General features: G+C 42.8%; 1 protein-coding gene across 8 annotated transcripts in view; it reads left to right on the top strand.

Moving 5' to 3' along the window:
* Positions 1 to 21,029, top strand: part of MTM1 (myotubularin 1) — a 90,281-nt gene that overhangs the window by 37,949 nt on the left and 31,303 nt on the right. For all 8 annotated transcript variants that reach the window (XM_060407485.1, XM_042241598.2, XM_042241600.2 and 5 more), the window contains 2 exons: positions 1,483 to 1,593; positions 5,873 to 5,974. In XM_060407485.1, the coding sequence (XP_060263468.1) occupies positions 1,483 to 1,593; positions 5,873 to 5,974 (213 nt within the window). The remainder of the gene's footprint in view (positions 1 to 1,482; positions 1,594 to 5,872; positions 5,975 to 21,029) is intronic.

Raw genomic sequence — 21,029 nt, 5'->3', positions numbered from 1 at the left:
TGAATATATATTTTCCATTTTTGGAGTCACAGTGTATTTTGTTTGCTGCTTCTTTTCTACTTCAGTTTATTTTTCCATGTACCATAATTATTTTAGTAGCTTGTGCTCTTCCATCAAGTTGACTATAATACTCTTTGTCCTGATGGCCACCTCTGGCTCCATCTTCACACATGTAGCTTTTCCTCCTATTGCTCCATAGCTGTAAGATAATGTCAGAGGAGTGTCATTGTGGGCTCAAAGAGTTAGGACCATTTTTATGGTTCTTTTGATGTATGTTCCAAGACTTTGGCTTGAATCACAACCTTTCCCTGTAGTTAGCCAAAGTTTTTTAAAGCCTTGGTGATGACATCAGGCAATGGGAATACTTCACCTGTGTCCAGAGTGGTTGTCAGGACAATGCAGTCAAAGGCCCAGTTGTGGTTCCTGGCCCAGATGACATATTCTGAACATGGCAGCTGCTGTTCTCTTGGTGTGATGATCTTGGTGTGCCTTTACTGAAGTTATTCCATCTTTCATGCCAGCAGTCCTCTGGACCCCTTGTGTCCAGTATTGGGTAAGGAATGATGGAGAAGCATGGTAATGCACTCAGGCCCTTCTTTGGGAAAAACATCTGTGCCTAAGATATACACTGTTTCTGGATGCCTGGCTTCTAATGAGGGAATACAGACGTGGAAGTTCATGGTGACGAGACTAGAAGCAAGTGGTGTAATAACATCCAAACTGAGTGCTGTAGAACCGAAGAGAAGGCAGTGGTCAACTCTGTGATCAGATGGGAAGCAGGGCATTGTTAGAGGTGATGCTGGCTGAGCCAGGTCTGAAGCCAGGGCAGAATGTTGGTAGTTGGGAAAGCCGGATCATGTGAGGCAAAGAGAACACTGTGCACAGAGCCTGTAGGCCTGACTGTAGACAAAATATTTGGAGAACTATGAAGGTATCTACTTACTTGCAGTGTAGAACATTGTGGGACAGCAGCCCGCAGAGACAGGCTGGGAGCCACACCCTGGGCCCCCGAGTTGTGTACCTGTGAGTTTAGTCTTTATTCTGCAGGCAGTGCACAATGGCACATGTTTAGTGTAAGTCGCTCAGTCGTGTCCAACTCTTTGTGACCCCATGGACTGTAGCCCACCAGGCTCCTCTGTCCATGGAATGCTCCAGGCAAGAATACTAGAGTGGGTTGCCATTCTATTCTCCAGGGGATCTTCCCAACCCAGGGACTGAACCCACATCTCCTGCACTGCAGGCAGATTCTTTACATTCTGAGCCACTAGGGAAGCCCATATAGGGGATGCATTTTGATTGCATAACTGACTTTCTCATGCTTGCTTTTTCCTGTGTGATCACTATCATATTTTTATTCATAAAAGGTGGTAAAAGGACCAAGGTAAAAATGCCCTGAAAGCACGTGGGTTTTTTAAAAGTATGTTTTTGATTGTTTAATTGTACTGACAGAAATATTGACTTGTGTCTTTTTGTCCATTACAGGATTCTGCTCTAATACTTGATGTTCCTCTGGGTGTGATCTCAAGAATTGAAAAAATGGGAGGCGCCACAAGTAGAGGAGAGAACTCCTATGGGCTAGATATTACTTGTAAAGTAAGAGATTCAGTGCTTTCTTATGGGAAAAAAAGTCACATTAGTGTTGAATGATAAGTAAAAAGTGAATGTATGTTTAAAAGAAAACTCAAAGACCCTTGTTCATCTAAGGCCCTGGAGTGGTTCTCCCTTCATGATCAAGCGTTCCAGAATCTTCTAGGGAAAGAGTTCCTATGAAAGAAACCTGCTGTTGTCACCAAGCATGAGGACCTGAGCCAGTCAGTTTTTGCCCAAGTCTGCTCCTAGTGTCCCTTTGTGTGATGTGTCTCTAGCCAGACACCTCCACACCATGTCAGGCATGGGGAATGGCAGAGATTTAATGATGATAACATTCAGTCAGCTATAGTAGTAACTGTTTATTGAGCATCTCTGTCGTTCTAAACACATGCTAGGGCCTTTGCATTAAAGCCTCAGGGCAGCCTTCTGAGATGAACAGTGATGTCCCCATTTTGTAGATGTGGAGCCTGAGGCTAAGAAGAGTTTGGTGACTTAGCTAAGAAGACCCAACTAATGGCAGAGTTGGGATCCAAATCCAGTGAGATAATAATTTTGCAAACAACAGAATAAACCTTTTTACCAGAAAACTTCTTTCTTGGGTATTCCATATTAGAAGACTATAGTACCCAGTCCTAGAAAGATCTAGAAGGGGTTTGGAGGTCATCTGTCCAGGTGGTTCCCACAGCTAGATATGCATGAGGGGCACCTGGGAAGCCCTCTTTGGGTTGACAAAGGCAAAGCTTTGGGTTCTACCTCAGGTCCTACTGTAAGATAATTGGTGAAGGCTGTGTCCCAGAGGCTGGGACTCTTTCAAGTGTCCCTGACCTTTAGTCTAGTACAGGGATCAGTAAAGGGCCAGAAAGCACATAGTTTAGGTTTTGTGGGCCAGTAGGATCTGTCATACATTCTTCATTGTATTTTATTTTTTCAACAAAATACAATGTCTTTTATTTTTATTTTTAAAATATAAAAAACAATCTTAGCTTGAAGACCACACCAAGACTGACCTGGGCTGAAGTGTGCTGACCTCTGGCCAGTCCGAGTCCTTCATTCTGTGGATGAGAAAGGAGGTGTTTGCTCAATGGGCTTCCTTGCCTGCAGGTGCCTGAGGGAGCTGACGGAGGAGCCACAGTCCTGGCCCATGTCTCCTTTTCTTGGTCTTGTGCACTCTGGTTTCTTAAAGCCAATCTCCTGTACCTTGTTTTGGATTTTGAAGATAATACGTTTTTGTTGCCAGTTTGTAAAAGATCAAGACTAGTACACTCTGTCAGAAAGTGAAGGATTGTGTCATAATGAGACTTGAACTGAAATGCTCCCTCAGTCCCCACCTTGGCAGCCTTTTGTTGATTTTGGTAGAATTCACACTCCCTTAATACCTCATCTATAATCCTAGCTACTTTCTACCCTTTGGGGCCTAGAAATTGGGGGTTTACTTTTGAGGAAGGTTTTTCTCTTTTGCATAGAAGAATCTGTTGGGGGAGAGTTGTTATATTACAGCACTTCATGGAAAATGAGGTTGCTTTTCCTGTGATTTCAAAGTGACTCTCATTCTAATTGAATTGAAAAAATCCAATTTGTTGCCTTGTCAATGGGCAAAACTTGTATTTAAATATGAATCACCCAAATCAACAAGACAAAGCACATTCTTACCCTCTGATTGTGTATTGTAAGAACATGGGGCTGAAGAACAAGTTGGCAGGCATAATTTTCAAATGTTCCATATGTATATTTCATGGAATTAGTATTAAGCCCAAAGACAGTGGCCTAGAACCACGTTGTAGTACAACCTTTTAATTCTGTTATCTCCCTGGAAACACAGGACATTGTGAGAGTCGAATTCCGTTTTCTCAGGAACAGACCTGAGGGTGACAGAAAGAGAATCTGCTCCAGTGGTACACGGCTCGCCCCTGTCTCCCGCAGGTCCCCTTTCATCTGCAGTCACTAACCACAGTCCCACCGCGCTGCTTTCTCAAAATGAGAATGTGGAACCCCTACAGATTGTCTCCACCAGGGCCGCACCTGGGGATTTCTGCTTACCAGTGGCAGCTTGCTCATGCTGGACAGAAGTCCCAATGGTTGTCATCTACAAACAAAGGAGAAGACAGCTCCAAATATAGGAATTCTTACCCCCTAAGCCCATTCCAGCCCCTACCAACAACTCGGAGCTTAAAAAACTAAAAAAGCAGAGCCAGACCATCTCATCAGGGCTATTGCAGCGGGCTGTTGCAGTGGGCTGTGTTTACTCTGTTATCTCGAGGCTTGGCACAGCACCACGTGTCCCAGTTGCTGAACACCAAGGGTCTTGTGGCGAGACTTTTCTGCCACGTGGCTCTTCCCCAGGTGTCCTTCCCATCTAGGTCAGGCTCTAGGAGACCAGGTTGAAGTTACTCCTCAGTATATGCCCATAGTCCTGTCTCAGATTTGGTGATCAGCCCCCTGTGACTCACTTGCCTTTTCCACTTCAGTTTTCTTGTTGGCAAGACAAGGTAGTGATTCTCCCTGTCTTTGAATTCCACCTGAATCAGATGGCCACACCAAGGCACTTAAATCACTTGTGCTTTGGCACATTGAAAGTCGTGGTTTGAATCACCGATGGACCAGAATAAAGATTTACTTAGAAATGGTCTAGTTTCTGGTTCAGAGGTTAAGGGCATCATGTTATTGGGACCAAGGCTGATGGGAAGAAGATCCTTCATGCATCTGTGAGCCCTGGGGATCCTCAGCTAGCCACTGCTGTATTTCAGGCTCTTTGTAAACCCCTTAAAAGCACATCATCTTATTGAAGTGATTTTTTTTTCCTACCACTTGACTAGTGCTTTGCATCACAAGACAACAACTTGTGTCTCAATGTTCTTGGAAGATGTTGTGAATCAGTTTTGGGATATTACAAAGTTTGTTGTTGTTGTTCAGTCACTAAGTTGTGTCTGACTCTTTGTGCTGCCATGGACTGCAGCATGCCGGGCTCCTCTGTCTTCCACTATTAAGTTATGTGCTTTTAAAAATGAAAGCATGGACTCCTGGAGCTGGCGAGGCCCAGTAGATACCATGTGTATAGAGAGATGGGTGTGGGGTCGTTGATGAAAGGCCTGAGAGCCTGGTTCCTTACATTCCCTTCACTGCCCCTTGCATTTGGGGATGTGTATAGCAAGGCTTTTGTCTCCTGCATGTTGAAGACTTAGGAAGCTTCAAGAGTGCTCTTGAGATAACAAGTGAAAAAGCACTTAGGAAAATCGGAGAGGGCAGGGGCTGGATCTGTCTCACTCCTGAAGTATTGAAAGTGCAATGCAGGAGGTGACGGCCATCACTCAGCCACAGAACCATGAGTGATTTAAGAGACAACCTCAAAAACTGCCAGCTTCAAAAATATGATAGAACGTTATATCTTTTGCTGGGTAATACAAACTGATTTTTAAGGGAGGTTATTTTATTTTACTTACTTTACTGGATTCAGTTTGAAAGAAGGTTTCCCTGCTTATTGAAGAGATATGTATTGGAAACTATCTATAAAATCTGGTTTTGAGCATTAATTCTTAGTTCCTAGAAGCATAGTCATTCGTACTATGGTAGATCTTAAGGTGGTCTTTATAGAAGCCTGTAAAAGTAAAATTCTGATTGTACAGTCCTAAAGAGAAACTGGCTGTTTGTTTGCAGCCTGGTTCCTATTTGCTGACAGCAGATATTTTAGCTCTTATACTTTTTATCTAAGTTACACCATATTGTTCCAATGAAATGTGATTTTCTTTAAACAAAAAAAGTAAAATTGTATAACAAAATAATATTATGTTACTTATATGAGAGCTTAAAATGCCAGTCATTTCCTAATTTTTAAAAGGGAGACTTTAAAGTGAAAAGCATGAGGGGAGAGGGAGAGAGCTTCTGTATTTTAATGACAATTTTGAAATAATATTTTTGGCAGATATACATTTGATAAAAGTCCTATGAATAAAATTTTTATTATTAAAATACCTCAGAAAGCAGTTAGACAGACACAGGAGTGATACACTAGGCAAGGTTTGGTTTTTCTTTTTAACAAATGAACTTTAACTCCGTCTTCTCTTTAACGTGAGTTGTCTTGTCTTTACAATCATGATGATGATGGGAATATTTTCAGGGGTTCTTAAAACCAGATATTTCAAGATATGGTACAAAACAAAGTAATTTTCTTAGTGGTCTAGCTTTGTTGCCTCTTCAGGTAAGTCGATCTTCTTCCAGAATAGGTTTTTTGCTAACGAACGTGACTCAGTTTGCAGACTGAACTGGCACGTTTGTCCTTTGCCCCCAGGACTTGAGAAACCTGAGGTTCGCGCTGAAACAGGAGGGTCACAGCAGAAGAGACATGTTTGAGATCCTCACAAGATACGCCTTCCCACTGGCCCACAGTTTGGTAGGTTCCCGGGTTCTCCTTCTTTGCTTCCTCTGCTGCGTTCCCCAGTGGGGTGTGTGTGCGAGGCTGTTTACTACAGAAGCTTGACCTGTTCCCAGAGGGCACAAGCCTCTCCTCTGCCAGTCTGTATGGGATGGCTCAGTGCAAGTGACCCCTGCCACCTCCGAACCTGCCCTCTACCTGGACTAGCCCTCTCCCAAAGGCCAAAGGTGGCAAGGTGACCACAGGCATGTCCGTGAAGTGTTGTGACATCGCATCCCAGAGCTCATCGCCCTCAGCTTGGGAACTGAGAGTGAGGCGGGTCAGGCTTCTGTGGTTCCAGTTATATGTGGAAGCAAGTGCTCTGAGCCCAAGGGCTGTTGTAGTTCTCAAATCCGGATTTGTGGTTTAGGCGCAGATTCTTTATTTTTAAGGACTGACACTTTGAATGTCATTTCATGGGGTTCACTATATATTTGCAGGACAGACTTATTATGCATTTGTTGCTTATAACCTATGACTTAGTGCATAACAAGTTTTGGGCTGTGTATATCTAGAACTTTTCTTTCCTATTTAGCAGACTTAGTAATCTCACCTTGTTTTACCGAGGGACTGAAATAAGCTTCAAACCATCTTTCTTTGTATTCTGCCTTGATCTTGCCTTCTTTTTTTTTTTCCTGGCTTCTGTCCTTTTAACGCCTCCTTCACTTCTGCTGCTTGAGTTTGTTTTTTGTTGTTGTTGTTTTATTTGAAACTTAAATTTCAAAAGATTTATTGATTTTATTTTTGATAGTGTTCTCAGCATTTTCTCTAAATGTCTTTTAAAAAATTTATTGAAGTTTAGTTGATTTAATAGTGGCATGTTAATTTCTGCTGTACAGCAAAGTGATTCAATTATATATATATATATATATATATATATATATGTATATACACTTTTTCGTATTCGTTTCCATTTTGGTTTATCACAGGATCCTCTGCTTGACTTTAAACAAACTTGAAGGCAAACGTCTATCAAGGGGAGAGCAGGGGAATAATTCTTTAAATAAATATATGCCTTTAAGTATAGAATAAACAGTGCTCCAGCTAGACTGAAGCTGATGGAAGAGATCATTAAATAGAAGAACTGCTTTGTGATGGAACTCTTCTTCCTATGCCTGTCTTATTTATTTGTTTTGGGGCAATAGGGGCCTGACTTTTTTTTCTAACAAGACATGGCTTCTTTCTGCCTGAATTTCATCAACAGTTTTTCCATCAAAGGAAATTTATGACCAATGGAAAGGGCAATTATACAAAGACTGGTGGTCTAGGGGGATCTGGAGTACTCATTGTGAGTCATGTGTTGATTGGAGATTCAAATGTGATACTTACAGCAAATATAATGATATCAAAGAGTTGAATACATGTTAAGACTTTTGTCAGTTATTGGTTAAATATGTGATTTAAAAGATATTATAATATTAACATTTTTAAATGACTAGAATAAAATGTTTAATGGGAATACATCTTTGGAATTACTGTGAAAGTGAGAATGTACATCTAATCCAGGAAAACTAATTGAGGGGATGGGTTCTGTCCTGAGTTTTGCATATCTGGCCTTACATAATCAGAGATGTAAAGATGGTTCACACAACAGGTGTGAAGGAGCTAAGGCCCCAGTCCATCTCCTGTGTGATCTTGCTTGATCAGTCATCTCCTTTCTCTGGGATTTTCTGCCTCCTTTTGGTTTTACTTGACGGTAAAGAATCCACCTGCAATGCAGGAGACCTGGATTTGATCCCTGGGTTGGAAAGAGACCCTGGAGAAGGAAATGGCTACCCACTCCAGTATTTTGTCCTGGAGAATTCCATGGACTGTTTCATCCCTGGTGTCGCAAAGAGTCTGACATGACTGAACAATTTTTACTTCACTTCGCTTCACCCTAAAAACAGGTTAAAGTGTTGAACCAGCTTTCCCCTAAACTACTATCCCATTTCTTACTTCAGTCCAAACTTCTGGAAAGAACATTCTAGTCTCTCCACATCTCTGGTTCATTCATTCCCCCAGACCATTCTAGTATCCAGTTTTATTGAAGATCCCTCCTTGGAACTGAGACCTCTCTCTGGCTGAATCTAGTGACTCACTTCAGTCTTCATTGTTTTTGATCTCCCCCAAGCATTCAATAATTTTGACCACTCTCTGTTTCTGTGTTGCTGTACCATCTTGACTGTTCCTTCCTAGTGTCCACTGCCTCTGTTTTTTTCCTTAAGTGTAGACATCTTGGTGGTGGTTCCCTATCAACCCTCTTGTCTTGTTACTCACTTTGCCTTGATGAATTTGTTTAATCCATAGCTTAAGCTGTCATTGCCATATGGGTAATTTCTAAATCTAGTTTTGACATTGGCCTCAAGTGAATCTAAATGAACCTCTCAAACACCTTCCTCTGGAAGTCTGTGAGAATCACAAGCTCACCATCTCCCTAACCTCTTTGCAGTTCACCAGAACTATTCTTCAGCCTACATATCCCTCAATTTGGATGATCCTCAGTTTCTCAGGTTCAAGAACTTGAAGTCAAGTACCCTGCCCCAATCAGGCATAAAACTTATTTATTGTATTGAAGTACAGTTAATTTACAATGTTATATTTGTTTTAGGTATAAAATATAGTGATTTAGTATTTTTACCAATTATACTCCATTTTATTATTATAAATATTGGTTATATTCCTTATGCTGTACATTACATCCATGTATTTTATTTATGAAGTCAGCTTTCTCATTCCCCTGCCTTGCCTCTCTAGCTGCATCAATTTCAAATCCTGTAGGTTCTGCTTATTGTGTGTTAGTCGCTCAGTTGTGTCCAACTCTTTGTGACTCCATGGACTGGAGCCCGCCAGGCTCTTCTGTCCATGGAATTCTCCAGACAAGAATACTGGAGTGGGTAGCCATTTCCTTCTCCAGGGGATCTTCCTGACCCAGGGATGGAACCTGTGTCTCCTTGCAGATGGGTTCTTTACCATCTGAGCCACGAGAGAAGAAGCCCAGGTTCTGCTTATCAGTAACTCTCGAATATTTCTTCCCATCTACCTGTGCTTCCCAACTCACTTCCCTTCCAACTTATCCTCCACAGTGCTGCTGTCTTTTTTTTTAAGTACTGTATGATCATGTCACTCTATGTCCCTCCCTTCACACAAAAAATGTTCAGTGACTTCCCATGGCTTATACCCTAGACTCCAACCTCATAGGATGGCCCTGTGCCCCTCTGGTATACATAGACCTTTCTCAACTCAGTCTTTGGCTTCCCCGTCCCTCACCTCTACCTGAGGTCCCCTCATTTCTCTAGAGCCCATCCCTCACCATTTTGCTCAGTCCTAGATCCTTTTCCACACCATGCGTGATCCCTGGTGGGAGTTCATCACACCTGTCACTTGTTTGGACTTTGTAGGTCCTGCTACTGGAGCACTTACGTCCCTCAGTCTGCCTTCTGTTGTAATTATGTAGTAATTGCCCATCCCCCTCCTATTCTGTGAGCTTATCAAGGCGGGATCAGGCTTTATCTACCTCTCTAACCTCAGCATAATCACTTCTTCATGGGAGATGTACGGTGACGGCTTTTTTAATGAATACAGGTTTAGAGGAAAGTGAAGGAAAATTTCATTCTGTGGAGACACTTGGGCTGGATTTCTGGATATTGTGGGTATGTTATCAGAGGATATAGGATTCTGGGTTGCTGTCATTGGAGTGGTCCACAGAGGGGTGCTTTGCCTTATTTTTTGTGTCTGTGCTAGGCATCCCTACTCTTTTGTTTAGGAAGACAACAAAGTGAAAAACTGGAGGAAAAAACGGGAGCCGAATGGCTCATACAAAGTTGTGGAAAATTAAATTCACTTAAGTTTTAACCACTGAAAGTCATCTTAAAAAAGAAAGCCAAACTATTCACCAAAACAATAGAAAATACAGATAAAAACAGATCAGCTATTGACATAGCTTTTGGAATATTAGCCCCTGCTATTCCATTCAATGTGTGCAGGTTTCATCAGGCAAATTCATTTCAGGGTAGTGTGGGGGGGGCATGAAGGCAGATGACAAGAAGTTGTAGTAGGATGAATGCGACCTGGTTACATCTCGGGATGTGACAGAAGTGATGTGACAAACGTGTGTGGCTCTGACACAGGTTGGTCGACAGCCAGTGCCCTCAGAGGCCAGGGAAGCCGGCTGGGGAGTCCCAGGAAAAAGGGAACAGGTCCAGCTGGAAAAGCCTGCGTAGAATTGATAGTCATTTGGGTTGGGCCTTGAGGATGGTTGTCATTTCCTGTGGACAGGGATGGTGGAGGAGGTGGTTTTTTAGGCAAAGGCAAGATCCTGACCCTCAGCACTAGGGAGGGTAAGTTGGCAGCATGAAGAGTGCTTATTAGGGTCGCCAGAAAGCATGGGATGGGAGGAGGGGGCAAGAGCTGGGTGCATCAGGTGGAGGGATCCGCTGACTCAGGAGCTTGTACCTTGGGAAGTTGTGGAGACTTAGTGAAGGTTTTGAAATAAATGAAGCCAGCAGTGGGGTCAGAGGGAGGACCAAGCAAGATGCTGGTGATGCATGCAGAGACCACCTGCTTGGGCTGTAGTTTGATCTCGGAGAACTGGGAGGAAGGCTGAGTCATCCTTCCTTCTGAGGTCTGCGGCGTGATCCTGCAGGGCAGGGAAGTAAAAAACGGATTTCATTTGGGGAAGCAGGTAGGAGATGGGGCGAGGAAGGAGGGATGGGGAATTCTGTTTTGCTCGCAGGGCCAGTTAGTACCTTTTGAGTTTCCAGCAGCAATTGCAGGCCCACCTCTTAGAAGAGAGTCCAGAGGTATAGACCTGAAATTGTGATGCTCCATCTGTTTGGAGTCATGGATTCCTTTGGTAACATGGTGCAAGTTAGCGTTTCTCCTCCACTGACAGACACACTTAGGTACAAAACTGGATGTAAATTTTTAGGGGACTTGGAGCCCCTGGGAAGCTCACTTGTAGGTCCTGGGTTGAGGAGCTCTGGTATGTACCAGAGAAGCCAGCAAGGAGAATGATGGTGCTCTAGAGAGGTAATGGGGAGAGCCTGCAGGTTGGGGTCTGTGGAAGCCAAAGGCAGAGCGAGCTCTGAGAAGGTGGTGATGGATGTGCGAGGTTGTGGGGGTGGGAAGGACGCTCAGGAAGAGGTCCTTGGGGACTGGACCCCCTAACTGTGGACTGCTTGAGGCTGGGACACTCTTTCCTCATCCTGCCCCCGCAGTGTCCAGTATAGGCATACACTGGTTAAACTTTTTTGAATCGCAGGAGGTGGTCTGAGTGGTGGGGATGGGAGCCAGTTGATGGAGGTTTAAAGAGAGAGCAAAGAGTGTTTCAAAACAAAGTAGTGGTAGCAATCAGCTGGAGGGAAGACGTGTTTCCCTGAGGATCCAAAAAAGGTGAATGAAGATGGTGGGCAGGGGAAAGCAAGAGAGAAGAGGGTTTCTTTCCTGAGCAGAAAACGGGGTGGGGTGGGGGCGTGGGATGAAGCCCATTTTGCAGGGCAGGTTGGGAAAGGAGAAGGGACAATTATTCCTCTGAGACAGGAGGGGAAGAAAAGTTTCCCAACTGCCACAGTGGGGAATGCAAGAGTGTGCCAGAAAGGGATTTCCTGGAAGCGTAATCTAAGCCTGATTGCATGGAACAATACAAAGGGCCCCTGCTTGAAAAATAGCACTTTGTTAATATTACTGAAACTGCTAAAGCAGCTGCAGATTATCTCAGTGATTGTTATTGGCACTGGATGCCAGAAGTAACGTAGCAGTTGTGTCGGTGAAATGGTGTCTGGAGGCCAAGAGAGCTGGGTTCCAAATCGAGCTGTGAGGCAAGCGGCATATGAGTGAGATTTTTTCTTTCACACCAGCCCTGGCTCTCTTGCCTTCTTCCCCATTAGTATTTTCACCACTCAGTGTGTTCAGTTAGGACTGAAACTTTGAATTGACCTTGAGCCATTTAGCCACACACAGTGGATCCCAAACCATTACCGTGATTGGTTCTATATTAGGTCAATCCATTAAGGCTTGAAAATTGTTTAGACTGCACTTTTCTATTTGAACTGGGGCATTTATTTTCTTGTTTTATTTTTGCTTTGCTTTTCAAACAGTAGAAATCGTACCATTTTTTCAAACGATATTCCAAATCAATACTAGTTCTAAGGAAATGATACATTTTTATGATAAGAAATGTGACAATGCCTCTGATATCATGGTTGATTTTTAAAGGCAGGTGTACATATGAACAGAGCCTGATACTGCTACAGAAAAGTAGTTTAATTGTTGGAGTGGTATGTTCAATGCTAAAGATCCTCTTTCATTGATTTCCTTTATTGTTTGCTCATTGTTTTACTCAGATGGAATAATCAGAGATAATACAAATTTTAGATGGGAGTTTTTCTTTTTTAAATTCTGAATCCCAATCTGTTATTGAGTCATGAAAATATTAAGAGCATCTCTATCTGTTATCTGTGTGTGTCTAGATCATGGTATAAAGTCTTTGGCTTTCTGTTACTCATAGTCTAGAACGTTTGATAATGATAGAATATGTAGAATAAATTGTGTTTTAAGTTTATTTATGCACTAATACAAGAGAAGGCAATGGCACCCCACTCCAATACTCTTGCCTGGAAAATCCCATGGACAGAGGAGCCTCGTAGGCTGCAGTCCTTAGGGTTGCTAAGAGTCAGACACGACTTAAGCAACTTAGCAGCATCAGCAGCAGCATGCACTAATACAGTCGCTTAAATGTATCTTTAGGTCTGTGTGGATTTTCTTGACATTTGTTTAAATGAAGGGCTTGAGTGTATGATTAAACTCATGGTCTGTAGATTCACATGAGGGAAATGTAGAGCTAGAAGAAATGGAGCCCGAGACCCAGCTGCCAGGCTCCCCGTGGCCTGGATCGGGGAGGCTCAGTGGGAGGAGTCATTCACAGGTCCCTTCTGCAGGGTGGTTGCCAGCATGGGGCCCAGGCATCCAGAGGTCCGTGTGTGAATCCAACTGAGTCCTTTACCTGCTTCGCAACTTTGAAAATCATGTAATATTTCTGTGCTTCAGCATTTTCATCTCCAATGGGGATAATAACAGTCTCCACCCCACAGGGGTTTTGTGAGGATTAAATGAAAAGTACTTACAAGAGCTCCTGGCACGCAGTAAGTGCCCAATAAATGTCAGTGCTTCTGTTCTTAACGCCCCGTGTTTCCCAGCAGGTGGTGAGAATAAGGATGATTACTCTGACCCACTCTTCCCAAGTATATGAAAAAAGTCATTGTGATCATATGTGGGACACTTTAAGCCCTTTAAAAGAAAGGTGCTCCACAGGTAACAGTTAGTAGTCTCATTAACCAACTGAGGGCTTGTACCTTGCCAAAGGATTAGTTGAAAGTCTTCTATTTGAGAGCATGAAAGCCAAAAAGCATCTTAAGTAGAAATGGGATGTATGAGCAGCGGTGCCAAGTAATACACAGAGCTCTTCAGAAGTTGTTTTCTGTTCTTTCCACCTGTGACACTGCTTGCAGAGTAGCATGGCTCACTCAGGTTTGTGTCTGCACTTGCCCCCTTTCTGGATTCAGCTCTATAGTATTGCCTTATTTCCTACTTTTTGTTCTCCTGTGACCTGATTGGCAGTCAGAGACTTGCAAAGCCTTCTGGTGTTTGCTTTAGTAAATTTGACCATCTTCTGGGTCCAGGGGAGAAGATCCACTGGCTCTGACCCCAAAGGAGATGCTGCGGGTTCCAAGGCCTTTTCTGTGGAGAGCAGCGAGCAGGGCCCTTGTCTTTCTTCCTGGCTTCACTGAACCCCAGCCTGCCCTGCCATGTGGTCTGAGCAGTGCCATTTCCCCTTGTGTTCTCATGGCACATCTCATGGTGCTTGCCTACTGAAATAATTCCATAAAGGATACGACACGGGGCTGGGAGGATACACCTATTTTTTGATATTACAAACCGAGAATAAACGACCTGGGGCACTTTTTCTGTGCTTTGAGGTTGTAAACCAGACTGAAATGGAGCAGACTCTTTGTTTCTAGGCTGATTACAGATTAATAGCCAACAACCAGAAGCTCATTTTCACCCGGGAATTGAATGAGAAGCTACACATGTGCACTCGCCTCTCAGCCTGGATGCGGTCTGAGACCCAAGGGTGGCTTAGTTCTCCATCTCTTTTTCTAACCAGGACATTTTTTTTTTCTTAAATAAATAGTAAACTTGGCTCATAGAGGGTCTAATCATGCTTTTAAAGCTCCTCCCTTCCTGCCTCCTACAAGACTTGGCCCTCTGTCTTCTTTCTGTCTCTCTCCACTGCCCTCTCCCCTGGTCTCGAGACATGCCCAGCCATCCTCCCTGTGCCCATCTCTGGGGACTGTGGTCCCAGCTGGACTGTCCCTCCCCTTCCCCGTGCCACCCTCCATGTCCAGAAGCACAGTGCTCACCGCTGGTGCTCACATCCTCCCTTCCACTCCCTGCCTTGCAACTTGGGGGAACTGTTGGTTTTTTTTTGGGGGGGGAGGGTTGTTTTTTAATTAATTTATTTTTAATTAGAGGATAATTGCTTTACATGCCATGTTGAGACGGTATGGTACTGGCACAAAGACAGAAACATAGATCAGTGGAACAAAATAGAAAGCCCAGAGATAAATCCACACACCTATGGACACCTTACCTTTGACAAAGGAGGCAAGAATATACAATAGAGAAAAGACAATCTCTTTAACAAGTGGTGCTGGGAAAACTGGTCAACCACTTGTAAAAGAATGAAACTAGAACACTTTCTAACACCATACACAAAAATACACTCAAAATGGATTAAAGATCTAAACATAAGACCAGAAACTATAAAACTCCTAGAGGAAAGCATAGGCAAAACACTCTCTGACATCAATCACAGCAGGATTGTCTATGACCCACCTCCCAGAGTAATGGAAATAAAAGCAAAAATAAACAAATGGGACCTAATTAAACTTAAAAGCTTTTGCACAATGAAGGAAACTATAAGCAAGGTGAAAAGACAGCCTTCAGAATGGGAGAAAATAATAGCAAATGAAGCAACTGACAAAGAATTAGTCTCAAAAATATACAAGCAGCTCATGCAGCTCAATTCCAGAAAAATAAATGACCCAATCAAAAAATGGGCCAAAGAACTAAGCAGACATTTCTCCAAAGAAGACATACAGATGGGTAACAAACACATGAAAAGATGTTTAACATCACTCATTATCAGGAAAATGCAAATCAAAACCACAATGAGGTACCATCTCACTCTGGTCAGAATGGCTGCTATCAAAAAGTCTACAAACAACAAATGCTGGAGAGGGTGCAGAGAAAAGGGAACCCTCTTACACTGTTGATGGGAATGCAAAGTAGTACAGCCACTATGGAGAACAGTGTGGAGATTCCTTAAAAACTGGAAATAGAACTGCCTTATGACCTGGCAATCCCACTGCTGGGCATACACACCGAGGAAACCAGAATTGAGGAGATACATGTACCCCAATGTTCATTGCAGCACTGTTTATAATAGCCAGGACATGGAAGCAACCTAGATGTCCATCAGCAGATGATGGATAAGAAAGCTGTGGTATATATACACAATGGAATATTACTCAGCTATAAGTAATGCATTTGAATCAGTTGTAATGAGGTGGATGAAACTGGAGCCTATTATACAGAGCGAAGTAAGTCAGAAAGAAAAACACGAATACAGTATATTAATGCATATATATGGAATTTAGAAAGATGGTAATGATGACCCTATATGTGAGACAGCAAAAGAGACACAGATGTAAAGAACAGTCTGTTGGACTCTGTGGGAGAAGGCGAGGGTGGGATGATTTGAGAGAATAGCATTGAAACATGTATATTACCATATGTGAAATAGATCTCCAGTCCAGGTTCAAAGCATGAGACAGGGTGCTCGGGACTGGTGCACTGGGAATACCCTGAGGGATGGGATGGGGAGGGACGTGGGAGGGAGGGTCAGAATGGGGAACACATGTACACGGCATGGCTGATTCATGTGAATGTATGGCAAAACCCGCCACAATATTGTAAAGTAATTAGCCTCCAATTAAAATTAAAAAATTTTTAATGCCATGTTGGTTTCCACCATACATCAACATGAGTCAGCCATAGGTATACATATATCCCCTCCATCTTGAACCTTCCTCCCACCTCCTACCACATCCCACCCCTCTAGGTTGTCACAGAGCACTGGTCTGAGTTCCCTGAGTCATACAGCGAATTCCCACTGGCTATCTATCTTATATTTGGTAATGTATATGTTTCGATGCTACTCTCTCCAGTTGTCCCTCTCTCTCCTTTCCCCACTGTGCCCACAAGTCTGTTCTCTCTGTCTGCATCTCCATTGCTGCCCTGCAAATAAGTTCATCGAAACTGTTGTTTTGAAAGTGATTCCAGGCCCTACAAGTTTTCCTACTTGGTAGACTGTAAGACCTTGGCCTCTTCCACCGCACTGTCATTCAAAGGTGTTTTTTTTTTTTTTTAATTGAATAGCTGCAATAGATGTTTATAAAATATCCACCAGATGTCCCAAGTTAGAATTGACAGAGCATCCCCTTTGTGTCGGGGCTGCTGGGTCTTCCACTTCATTCACCACCTCTCTCTTCAGCCAGGCCTGGTCTCCTGGCTTGTGGGGCCTACTTTCTTGGGTTGTTGGTGATGATTGCCTGTGGACTTATTCCTTGGGCCTTTATCTGTGGGAAGACTCCAGGGCCAGGATTGAAGGCAGTCTTACATTTTCTTCTGCCAGGCATTTGAGGGGCACTCCCAGCCTGGGGCACTCACAGATTAAATTCTCTGCAGGATATTTTTGGGACCATGAAAGTTATATGAGTTTTGGCAGCCCTGTACTGTAGGCTCCCTTGCTCAGCACAGGTCACCTAGGCAGGTAAGTTCCCTCTGAGTCTCAGGAATTTGTTTCCTGTTTGTCCTTGCCCTAAGGGTACAGTGTTATTGAAGGAAGTTTCCAGTTTGACACCCATCTTGGCCAGCCCAGGGCATTACATCTTATCTCCTGGAGCCTAAGAGGCCACAGAAACCAGTCCTGCCCACTCTTCTTGTTCTCTGCATTCCATTCACAGTTTGACTTGGGCTTCTGAGAGTCTCTTCTTCCCTCGTAGGCTCATGAGTGCATTTTTAAAAAGGGTTTCTGTTTTGTCCAGCAGTTTTAGATGTTGTCAGCAGAAATATCAGTTAGAGCATCTAGATCATCACGCTGGCAGACACCTCTCCTGTGGCTTCTGAGGTGTCAATCTCTTGGCCCTCCTTTTCCATTTCCTCAGCTTGCTTCTGACGTCTAAATATGGGTTTTCTAGAAAAGTCCATCCTTGCTCTGTGCTACCCCAAGTCTTTTTTGTTCTTGTGTTGACCAGCATTGCCTTCATGGCTTTGTGTTTCCCATTAGCTGCTCAGTGACTTCAGCTGACGCCTAAACCTTTGTTTAAAATTAATCTCTCATTTTCCCCTCAAGCTTCCTTTGAACTGCCAGTTTCTCTATTGCATTTCCTTCTCCCCATCTTCCTTCTGCTCCAAAATCAGGGTCAGTGGGAGATTTCCCTTTTCTGTAACATTTACTAAATCCAAGTGTTCTTCATGCCCAGCCCAACTTGGTTCAGGTTTCCATCTCTTCTTTTCTGGCTGTGGGGATGGTGCCTTTGCTGATTTTTGTACTTCTGTTTCTGATCCAGCCCACTCTACACGTGCTGTCTGTCAGGTTGCTGCCCTTGGGAGGCAGCTCAGACTGTCTTCACCCCTTCACTTCTGAAACTTCAGCCCCTCATCCCTCCCTGTCAGTGTAAATGCAAACCTCTGTTCTGTCTACCATGTGGCCACATCTCTCCATGGTCTCCTGTTTTTCTACCCACCTGTGGGCTGGCTGCCAGACCAAGGTGTTTGCTGATGGCCTTGTGTTTTCTTCCATTTTTGACTTTTTTGTAGTCCTCATAGTTACCATGTCCAAAGTCATCTTACCCTTCCAGGTGATCTCCCATGCCACTAGCGCCCCTCCAGGCCTGCCTGTCCAGAAGTAACTCTGGCATTCCCTGGCATCCCGTGGCACTTAATCTGTACCTTTCAGGGCACTTAACCTGCTTCTCTTTACGTGAACAGTAGCTGCTCCCTCCTCATCTCTCTCCTTCAGAGGATTTCTAACTCTTTAAAGACAGTAGTGGTGTCTTACTCTCTTTTTATCTATTTAATACCTTGTTCATAAGAGATAGTGTCTGCTAAGTAAATGTTTCTTAAATGTATCTAATAATGTCAGTGGAATGAATGAACAGGAGCTAGCAGCCACCAAGTGACCTATAAGAATATCCTGTTTAGAAAGGGCTTTGATTCAGCAAGCATTTATGTTGATTTTTTTTTAAATGACTAATGTATGCATGGTTGAAAAGTAAGGAAAGATTAAAGGACTGAATGTTTGTGTCCCCACAAATTTTCTGTTGAAGCTCTAACCTTCAGGGCAATGGGAGGTGATTAGCTTTAGATGCAGTCATGGGGGTGGTGTCCCATGATGGGATTAGTGCCCTTTTAAAAAGAGGCCAGACTTCACATCTTCACCGTGTGCAGTACAGCAAGAAGGCCATCCTCTATAAACCAGGAGGTGGATCTCAACAGAATTAGACCATGCTGGCTCCTTGACCTCAGACTTCTCAGCCTCCAGAACTGTGAGAGTTAGTTTGTTCTTCTAAGCCAGGTATCTTCTTATAGTAGAGTGAACTAACTACAGCAGTAAAAATAGTAAAAATATCTCCCTCCCAGCACCCTTTAGTTAACATTCTCAGCATATTGCTGTCCACCCAGTGATAGTAACCTATGCAGGTAGTTCATTATTTATATTCCTTCCTCCTTTGACCCTAATGGAGCATGCTACATATGCACCTCCATGGCTTGCTTTCTAAATTTTCCAATACATACTGCCTACCAAGTGGGCTTCTTCACTCTGTTAATACTCTGTTTACTGTCTCATACTTTATTTAATCCTCTGTTGATGGATGTTAACATCATTTCTAATAATTTGCCCCTCGGTATGTGATAATGAGTCCTTAAAATGGGACAGTGGAGAGGGATAGTAGAGAACAGATTTGAGAAAGATCAAGACGATCAGATCAGTAGAATTGGTTGATTGACAGTTATAGTTAAGAGGGGAAATGGGATAATAGGGATGAATCCATCCTGGATAAATGGGTTGATGGTGGGGCCAGTGGTCAAGATGGGCAACATAGGAACAGAATGAAGAAGAGAAGACAAGTTCGTTTTGGCTGTGCTGAGCAGAGGTTGTAGGGGACAACCAGGTGTGGGTATGTGGGAGGCCAGTGGCTGCATAGATCTGAAGCTTTCCCTGGGGAGAGGCTTATTTGGTAGACCTGGATTTGATCATTGGCATTTTCATTGACATAGCCAAAGTTATCAGGAGAGAGAATTACAGTGAAAAGTGATGTCACATATGAACCCTGAGAAATGTCAGCCTTAAATGATTATGATTTTGACAAATAGTAAAGAATGTTCTTTTTCTAAAATGATTGAAATGACATTTCAAGTGCACTTTTGTAGTCCTTTCCTGAATAAGTGACTATATGACTCAAGAATATTAAAGCCATTTTCTCCAGGGAAAAGGATAGTGGTAGAACTAAGAGAATTATTTATGCAAACAGAAGTAGCAATGGTAATTCATGCACAGGTTGCTTTTTGACCTATGAGGCTTTTATCAGACTTTTGGATGAAATTACTTTTGATGCAGTTGTACAAATTCTTACTATGTCTAATCATAGTAAAAGGCTGAAAGCTGTATCAAGCATGAAGCCATTGCTTAGAATTATAAACTTTGCCAAGTTTCAGCACCTCCTATCATTCTTCCTTAAAATTTTAGACTTTTCCTCCTAACTTGAATGAAAGCATTATTGTTCTTATACGAAGTGGTCTTGTTTCTTGAGATAATTTTACATTGTTGCACCCTTCAGTGGTAGATGAAAAGTTTGAAAAAGGCTAATGTCTTCAATTTTGAAATAAAATTACGAAAAAACACCTCAGATTCTTGTTTAAACATTGCAGAATTCTATCCCGAAAGAGTTAGTGACTGGTTTCCTGAATTTTTAAAGCTAGGTCTCAGAGATGCAGTGAATTGTGTCCACTGATGACCATGCTTTGTGTGGTGACAGCATCATTTGAAAGCACTATTATATCTTACAGAGCTTATCAATTTACTTCCTTGAATACTGTGAAAATTGTTTTCTTCTGTAACTGTCTCCCTCTTCAGTGGTATTTAATTCTTCTAAATCTGACACTCAAAAATCCAGTTCTGAGAGACAGCGCGACAAGGCTTTGGCTGTCTGTGAGGCCCTTTGTGAGATCTAGGAATCCTAACTCAGTGACACAGTTCTCCCTCCTCAAAGAAGGAAGCTCATGAATCACTCCATATTTATAGAATCTACTCAATAACAATAAATCCAATCTAGATGTTTAAAGCGAGTTGGTGCATCTTTATATAAGTGCCATTTTAAAATGATGGCTAATTAAGTGAAAGCTAGAATCTGCTGTCATTTCAGATTTTTGCTCCCACAAGACACAACAGTGATAAACGGAGCTAAATTAAAAAGACAAGTTACATTCTCTTTGTCAGAGTTGTTTTCCCTAGTGTGAAATTGGAGATTTTCATCTCAACTTTGTCCTTTAACATTTTTCAAATGTTACATTGTACTATTTTTAATCCTGGAAAAATGCACAAGATTTTTTTTTTTTTTAAGTCTCCATGCCTGGTATTTCTTGACTAGTAGGAATCTGAGTTGGTGAAATGCCCAAATATTCATACAGAGCCGAATAAAGGAAGACATGCTCATATGAAGCCAGGGTGAGCGCTTGAGTCTGTTTTCTGATGTCAGTTGCCCAACTTTGATACTTGGCTCTGGTTATGCAGGATGCTCACATGTGAAGGCGGGGTAAAGGGCACATGGGCCTTCCCTGTACCTTTCTCTGCAACTTCTTGTCAATCTATAATTATTTCAAAAATCACGTAAAAAAAGAAAAAAGTCAAGCAGCCCCTCAAATAGGCTGA

This window comes from Ovis aries, chromosome X (assembly GCF_016772045.2).
Source record: "Ovis aries strain OAR_USU_Benz2616 breed Rambouillet chromosome X, ARS-UI_Ramb_v3.0, whole genome shotgun sequence".
NCBI classification, from domain to species: Eukaryota; Metazoa; Chordata; class Mammalia; order Artiodactyla; family Bovidae; genus Ovis; species Ovis aries.
Note: the sequence above shows the minus strand (reverse complement) of the source record. Positions and strands in the feature narration are given on the sequence as shown.